Source organism: Aegilops tauschii, chromosome 3 (genome assembly GCF_002575655.3).
Source record: "Aegilops tauschii subsp. strangulata cultivar AL8/78 chromosome 3, Aet v6.0, whole genome shotgun sequence".
Classification (NCBI taxonomy): Eukaryota; Viridiplantae; Streptophyta; class Magnoliopsida; order Poales; family Poaceae; genus Aegilops; species Aegilops tauschii.
This window is the reverse complement of record NC_053037.3, coordinates 157,747,949-157,756,179: the sequence shown is the minus strand read 5'-3', so window position 1 is coordinate 157,756,179 and position 8,231 is coordinate 157,747,949. Positions and strand designations below refer to the sequence as shown.

The window sequence follows — 8,231 nt, the reverse complement described above, 5'->3', positions numbered from 1 at the left end:
CCATAGAAGAGTGGATGATCCCCAAAAATTCCACCGCTTAAGCGGAGGCCGCCGAGTCTTGTCCATTAGCCGTGTGTGAATGGTGCCATGGATGAGAATGAAAACAATGGGCCAATGATGGCACTGGAGTGGAAGCAAACGATGACGAAGAGAAATCAAGCGATGGAGGCAATGATATTTGAGAGTGCTATGTATTCATATATGCACTTTTGTTTGTAGTTGTGATGCAGTATGCTTGTGGTTTGAATTTGAAGTTGATTAGTGAATTTGAACTTGAAGTTGATATATTGTTTCATTATATGTTTTGTTTGATCATGGATTGTATGCGATTATAGAGCAAGAGAAGAAGGTAAAAAAAGAATTGGCCTCCGGTTTTACATCATCTATTGAAGTGCCAGGAGTCACGATGACAAAAACGTCAGGAATGAAGTGTATGGTGCCCTAATAACGCCAGGACTGGAGTGCTTCATGCCACACGTGTTACACTTATCATTTGAACAGAAAAAAATGATATTTTCAGCAGAGAAGTAACAAGGAAAGAAAAATAACTACAGGAGATTCGAAAGAAAAGAATCCACAGGAAGAAAAATGTCCTTTTCTCCGGTGACCGGCCGAGTAGCAACTTGCACGGCCGGCCCGGCAGCCTACGATAGCAATGGCCGAAATCCAGGGCGACCGGGCCCCCACACGGAGCTACGTGTAGTCTATTTCTTCCGTGCATCTCAGAATTCGAGACCGATCCGATCGCAGCAGCAGCAGCCAACAAACAAACATACCTCCACTCATTGGAGAGCCGCTGCGCTGCTGCTCGTCGTCCCTCCCTCGGTTCCCCATTTCTCCACCTCGGAGCAGCCGAGCCGACGCTTCCCTCGCCGCCGACGTCTCTGTGACCGTAACTGTAAGTGATCTCCTCCTCCTCTTCGGCTCACAGTCCGAGCAACTTACTTACTTAGCTTGCCGTCGGGACTGAGTCGTTGGCCTGCTGTCTCCGTAGATTGGTAGATCCCGCCGTCGCTAGATCCGGCCGGTTTCTCGGCATTGGCTCGTCCGAATTTGGGAGGAGGAGTGCGTTCTCGGGTAATTTTGACTAGTCAGCGTTCGTCGGCTGGTTTGTTTTCTGATCCGGGATGTGCGGGAGAAAATTAGCAAGAGAATTATCCGGACTGCCACTGATCATGTTGGTGGTGCCCACGGTCCAGAGGGAACGAGAGATCTGCACATGCTTCACGCTCAGAATTGGGCATAATTTAAGAATAGTTCACCTCTGTATGTTTAAGATGGATAATTGAACAACCAGCTGGTGCAGTCAGCTGAGCAAACAAGCAAGTGAAGTGGCAGAGACCATGCGTGTGTCAGCAGAGCAAGAACAGGGGATCAGAAGGTCCTGTTAGATTTTCGGTCACGGAGGATTGTGTGCTTTATGAGAGCATTTTGGGTTGTCATGCGGTCAAACAGATTGCAGGCACCTGCTGGAAGTCCCGTCTACTAGGATAGCGTCAATTTACCTGGCATTCAGGGACAACCCGGTGTTCAGATTTGTATAGCAAGCAAAGAAAACACACAAGTAGTAGTCAACTAGTCAGTATTCTGACCTCGCCTTGTCATACTTAGGCTCTGGATGACAATATGTAGATAGAGTTTTTCTGTGTACCACTAGGGATGCGGGGGTATCAAGCTGCTGCTTCATTTCTGTATCTAGAACCATGGTAGGACGGTAGGAGGTGTTACCATTTAGAAGGGCCCCTGAGGCACTAGCTTGTTTTTGCCCAATTTTGTAAAGAAAGGATTGAACCTGATGGGCTAAAAAAGAACAATCTGTGTGGATCCTCTGGCAAGTTGTCGATAAAACAGATACTCGAAGGTTTCTGCTTGTCATGACAGGCTAACATTGAGTTTGCATGTACTTGAATTTTGGTCGATCCAATGGGCTGTAGAATGAGTCAATGTGCTGACCAGTGGGTTGTATTTAACCTTCTTATAAAGATTTCGAAATATATATGAAATATGAACAATGCTAGGGAATTAATAATATAAAACAGTTTGATCTGTTTACGTTCCATATATCCAGTTTCATATTGATGTTTATTTGTTCTATCGACCAAGAGATAAATACACGTTTCTTTCTTACTGGCCTTCCCGGGTTTTTTTTTGGATGGGCTCATCTAGAGGCCACGGTTTTTATGGGATATTAATGTTAGCATACCTGACGCCATGAAGATGGGAAGCATATAGTTTCATTTTTGAATGACAGATAGGAAACGTAGTAATACAACTAACAAGAGAAAAGTAATGTGCTGATTTCTGTAACTGAAGCACATTCTTTGACTTCGAGTAAGTTGTTCAGATTTGCCAACATCAATTGCTCATTATAGGGGGTACTCATCAGCTGAAAATAGTAGGGCGATAATATTTAGCTACAAGTAGCACACCCATTACGATTTAGAAGGCGGAGAACTAATCCAGAAACTAGCAGTAGAAAAGCTTGCTAAGGTTCCTTGATTATAATGTTTAAACCGAAAAGTATACCCATTTCAAAATACACCAGCTATTTAAAAATGTTGCCATTTTGTTCTGAGAGTCAAACTGCAAATAGTCAACAACATTGGACAATAGTAGCTTCTGTTTTTGGTTTATCTCAAACTCTATTGCTCAAACATTTCTTCCCTAAAAATGACTTTTCACTTTAGTGCTTTGTAATGTGATAAATACTAACATCTGTATGTTCTGTTTTTAGCACCATGTCGGGGATGAAGGATACCAATGCTGCTGGGCAAGATAATGTTGGAAATTCTGAACCTATGGACCAAAGTGGAGATAATCCCATGCCCTCGGCTCAGCAACAGGTTATTTTTTGGACTAGTTCTGAAGATTATATGGTCATTTAAATGTCAATCTTGTATTCTGGTTAACTGAGCAACAAAGAAGGTTGATCTCTATAGCTGGCATGATCAATTACTTGTGGTTAACATCAAGCACATTCTGTTATGCGCAGGAACAAGCAATCAAGAAGAAGTTTGGAGGATTAATTCCTAAAAAGCCACCGCTCATCTCAAAGGTACTTGAATTCGGATATCTCATCCCAAAATTGAACAGTCCATATCAGGTATCTGCATAAACAACACCAGTTCTCAGCATTTAAATTGCTCTTCATAATTGTAGGACCATGAGCGGGCCTATTTTGATTCTGCTGATTGGGCTCTCGGGAAGGTATTAAGTTATCCTTCTGTAGCTTCAGTCAATATTCGTTTGTTCAGTGCTTGAGTTCCAATGAACCGTTTTGGGGATATTTTGCTTTGCAGTCTGGACAGCAAGGTGTTGCGAAACCCAAAGGACCGCTCGAGGCACTCAGGCCAAAGTTGCAGGTACTACTTATCATATGCTGGGAGCAGCCAAACTTGTGTTTTTGTCAAGTTCAGCTTTGATTTTGCCTTAAAAAGTTCAGTTCTCTTGAGTTCTGAAAGCCTGCAAAATAAATGTGCAGCATAAACTCATCCCTGTACACTGCTCTTATTTCAGCCCACACGACAACAGCAACAGCGTTCAAGGAGCTCTATCTACAGTTCATCCGAAAACGAGGGTATGTTACTGATGGTTTTGCATGAATCTCGTCTTTTTAATGCGTAATGACCTGCCTACCAATCAGCCCCTTGTATACGCTGGAATGACCCCTCTAAACAATTAGATGCACAAACATGCAGATGGAGATGGCGCTGGGTCGGAGGACATGAATATCAACTGATCAACAGCGTGGAAACTCCTGTTGTCGGTGCGAAGGCGCCTCGTCGTCTGAAGAAGCAGCTTGCTTTCATTGTCTGTGGACCGCAGGGAAGGGATGTATGCTTGCGTCCATAGATAAGAAAAGAGACGGTTGTGATTTCAAGGACTGCGGCTGCGGGTTTGTAATTCATCGAACAGCTACCTTGCTATGTGCCCAAATGTTACTGTTATAGACTGGACCATTGTCCTATTTGTGAATGGATATCTCTGATTTTGAACACCCAGTGATGAGCGTACTACTTAACCATTCTGACATCCTGAGTTGTGTCTGGCCTTCTGAATGTGCGTCGCATTGTATGCATGTTTTTCTTTTACAAATATACTACAAAAGCACAGAGGGAGGGGAGAGGAGGTACAGAAGCGGGGAAACATTCTAAACCGAGCTAGACAAGAGTGCTGAGCCACAAACGAATAGCATCAACCTTGACTAGGGAAACCCTGAATTGTAAGAAAAAACGGGCATTGTTTCCTAAAGTTGTGAAACCAGGAGCTAGGGCTAGTGCTAATATTGTCAAAGATCTTGGCGTTTCTCTGCTTGGAGATGGAGATGGGCCGAGATGCCATGGTCAGGCTTTCGGTGAAGAATGGCTTTCCAAAGGTGGATTTGAAACGGCCTGTAAAATACTCTCTTATAAGTCTTTGTGGAGGGAGTATCATTTAAGAAATTAAGGTTGATGCCAATTTCCTGGCAGCATTTTTCTGTCATGAAAAGGATGGTCTCTGGTCTTCTAAGGCGATGGTATGGCATTGATTCGAGCTCAACAGCACGTGCTAAGTTTATCTGAAGTCTGAAGATGCTAGATGCCTAGACAGGGTCAGTCGTGCGGGGGTGGATAGCGCCGTGCCGTCTCCGTGTCAGTGGGACGTAGCGATCGCACGCACGCACGGGCACGGTATCATGGCGAAGCGAACCTCCGGGCCGGGCCGGGTTAGGCGCGGTGGCGCCATCGCCCCAACGTGGCCTGCCTGCTTTTCCATCAGCTTCCAGGAAGCTCGCTCGCTCGCAAAGAAGATGACTTGACAACACCAGGACCAGAACGACACGCCTGGCTGGCAGGCAGGCAGAGGCAGGCATGACAACTCTCACCGATCTTGATCACGTCCTTCCAGTTCCAGTACGTGCAAGCCATTTCCGAACGTACAGCTGAGCGCCACCACATTCTGCGGCACCGCAAGTTTTTTTTTTCGAAAAGGGGGTATGCCCCTGCATCTGAATGATGCATACGGCTAATATTATTAATAAGCAAAAAATCCAACATAGGTCTCCAAGTCTCGAACAAAAAAGTTAAAAAGTAGCAACCATCAGCTACTAACCCGGGTACGTTATCCTCTCGGGAGCCAGCTGATCCCGGCGCTGCCTGGCCACGTTTGGAAAGACCGATCGGCCATGCCATCGGCAAAAACAAGCTGCCTACCTACGGATCCTTGTCGTCCCGTCCCTCCTCACTCGGCGTCACCTCAAGACAAATCCAGGGCCAGCTTCGGCTCTTTCTTTCTTTCGTTGCACAGCAAGATTCCCGGAGGGAGGAACGTGCCGCGCGCGGCTGGCTGAAGAACATGCGGCTAGGATAGGAGGTGGGAGAGGCCATCGGAGGAGACGTCGTGGTCGGAGAGCACAAGTGGTAGGGCCCCTTGCCGCACCAGCGCTAGCACGGCAGAGTACGTTTCGTTCGCACCGCACCGCACCGCACCGGCACCGGCACCGGCACCGTTGCGACATCGGCGCCTTTTCTTATTTAAGCTACAGCGCCGCGATGGGGCTCGCGGAACTGTGCCGCGATGCGTGCGTGCATGATCCGTGTTCGTCCCTTGACATGGCCGGTGCGAATGCGCGGTGCGGTTGATGATGATGGATCACGGATGATGACGGCGATGATACGTCTGTTGGTATTTTTATTTTCCTTTCTTTTGCCTCTTGTTTCGATTGCTCGATCAACTTATGCAAGGGTGTCTGCATGGAAGAAGAAATTTTCGCGGCTACATTTGCTTGCTCGAAAAACCTGTGGGAACATGGCTACTACATCGTGCTCCCAATATCTTGGAGCTCGGCCACCAACCGATCTTGTGGTGTGGCTTCGAATTCTTGAATTTTGCTGGCCATGGGCAGGTCAATACATGATTCTAGTGGTCCTTGACTCCTTGTCGATCCTTCTCCGTCAAGAACTCACAAACTACTACTTCGCGCTGGGATACAGCAATACGAACGAACGGACGGACGGACGGACGGGCGTATCCCGTACACCACCAGTTCCCGTCAGATGATTGGGCAATGATTCGACCGATCGACCCCATCGGAGTTTGGGCACTGATCGCAACCTGCATTTGATTCCGCCGTATGTACATCGATCGTTCGATCTCAACAACAAGAATAACATGTCAATTGGCTGCTGATTATTTTTTCTCTGGAAACGGTTTTGCCTCATCCATTAATTAAGCAGAAGAGAATTACCCAGTTAATTAACAAAAAAACCGGGTGAAAACCGTCACAACCGCTGAGCGGCATACACAGATATCCCACACACACTTTTACAAAGAGTGCCTCCTCGAGCTACCACACAAGCGTTATCGTCATCAGTTCTCCCCAAACAGGTGCCATCGCCATCCCTAATCCCCGAGCAAGCGACTCCGACTTCGTTGTGGACGAACATCGACTCAACCCTCACTGTAGAGGCCGTGTAGAAACACATGAAGATCAATGCCAGAACTCGTGGAAGACCACCGAACGAATCACCTGTTGTCTGTCATCGTTGCCACAGAGGGCCCGCCGCCGCAGGTCCGACTTCACCTCAACAAACAAACCGAGGTAATCCCACAAGCACATCGGAGAAGAGCCGACTACCACTGCAATGCCTCTGACTTCACTTGCTCCATCATCGTTGCCACAGAAGTCTCGACGCCACACCAACACCTTCGACGCCTTCATCATCGTTTCCCCCGGAGTTATCCCTCATAGAGGAGGAGAGGGCATCCCGTCGATGCCTTCAGAAAGGTTACGACGTCTATGAACGCCGCGGTCACAAGCTCCAGCCAAAGCCAGAAACGGGTTTTCGCCCGGCCCTCATAATCCTTCGGTCGACAACGAATCCAGCAGCCCACCTTCCCTGGCTGCATCTCCACGAACTCTCAATCGCGGCAGCCTCATGACCGCATCACGCCGGATTCATGCTGTCCTATGCTGAAGAATGACGTGTCAATTGCTGTTAGTGTCTACAAATTGCACATGCAGCATGCATGATCCATTCTCTCAACTTCAGTTAATCTCGATCTTGTGCGCTCTCGATTTTACCAGTTAATTCCACACATTTCTGAGAGACCAAACCGGGCAGGGCCCTGCACTGCATTCCGGATTTTTCTTGTTAGTATTCTAATAGTAGGTCCTCTAAGGATGGAAAAGCCGGTGACTCTTTATCCGCTGCATAATTTAATTTAACTTACAGGTAGGAGTAGTATGTATCGATACACTAGTGTCAGGGCTGAGACGTCAATGCACATGTGGTACTGACCTGGCCTGACTGACTGACTGACGGGTGACTTGATCGCCTAAACAAATCTCGTGCCGTCGCACCCTAATCATGATCATGCACGATCCAATCCTGCTTCTCTTCTTTAGGGGATGATCCACCATACCCAACCATTCCTGCCAGGCCAGGGGCCTGAATAATTATGTATATCCAGCCCAAACAAGAGAGGATTGCTAGTGCTAGATGAGATGGCCCGTCGTCGGTCGTGGACGTGTCCACCGGCGGATTAATCTGCCCTAGCTCTCTCTCGCTAACACCAACAGCAAAACCGGTGAGAGACGGACGAGACGAGGGCAGGCATCATGCATGCATGTGACGGTTCAAGGAATGATTAGTCGGCGGGAGCTAGCTAGCTAAGCGTCTGATATGATTGCCTCCACTTTGGCTCGTTGGCGCTGTCGGGCGCTGCCCTAGCTGTCCGTCTGCCCGAGCCGCCGGTGCGTCGCGATGCGTGCGCGCCCGTCGTCACCGAGCCAGAAATGATTGGCGGCTGATCGATGATGCTCCGTCCGTCGACGGGTGTCCTCGATCGATCGGTCCCTTTTTCTTTCCACCGGTGGTAGTGGTTTGAACCAGTACGTACGTCTTTGAATTTGTGGCTTCTTATCTGTTTGCTTGACCCATCGCTGTATTGGTACATACTGGTATGCCCGGCTCCTAACAACATGGACGCGCTTAATAAATTTCGAATAGTTGACGAGCTGTATTAGTAGGGTTCGAAGAGCTGTGGCTGGCACATGCAGCACATGCATGCCGTTCATACCAAAGCACATGCATAGCATTGGCTCTGCTGTCTGACCATGGACTTTGGTTTACTTTTCGTTCAGGGCTCACCACGTTCTTGATCAGCGCAGCTTTACAATTTCGATGTCTTCTCGGCTGGTATCAAATTATTGTGTTACAGTGGAAACAGTTTGCGTACGTACGGCTTTC

The 8,231-nt window shown here is 47.7% G+C and overlaps 1 protein-coding gene across 2 annotated transcripts; it reads left to right on the top strand.

Annotated features, from left to right (window-relative positions):
* The first annotated feature begins 610 nt into the window (after nt 1–610).
* LOC109776654 (uncharacterized) lies at nt 611–4,001 on the top strand. 2 transcript variants are annotated; one of them, XM_020335312.4, is made up of 7 exons: nt 611–898; nt 2,735–2,843; nt 2,993–3,055; nt 3,160–3,207; nt 3,300–3,362; nt 3,517–3,577; nt 3,699–4,001. In XM_020335312.4, exons 2-7 carry the CDS (start codon nt 2,739–2,741, stop codon nt 3,737–3,739), a joined length of 381 nt encoding a protein of 126 aa, XP_020190901.1. In that variant the 5' UTR covers nt 611–898; nt 2,735–2,738; the 3' UTR covers nt 3,740–4,001. The 2 variants fall into 2 exon arrangements, with proteins under 2 accessions (XP_020190901.1, XP_040259650.1); XM_040403716.2 differs by lacking the exon at nt 611–898 and adding an exon at nt 1,000–1,077.
* The last annotated feature ends 4,230 nt before the right edge of the window (nt 4,002–8,231 follow it).

Bases quoted from the DNA above. Each gene is read 5' to 3' on its own strand.
- LOC109776654 (XM_020335312.4), top strand. From the start codon at position 2,739: ATGTCGGGGATGAAGGATACCAATGCTGCTGGGCAAGATAATGTTGGA. The intron at 2,844-2,992 runs GTTATTTTTTGG...TGTTATGCGCAG, and splicing joins TGCCCTCGGCTCAGCAACAG to GAACAAGCAATCAAGAAGAA. The intron at 3,363-3,516 runs GTACTACTTATC...CTCTTATTTCAG, and splicing joins CACTCAGGCCAAAGTTGCAG to CCCACACGACAACAGCAACA.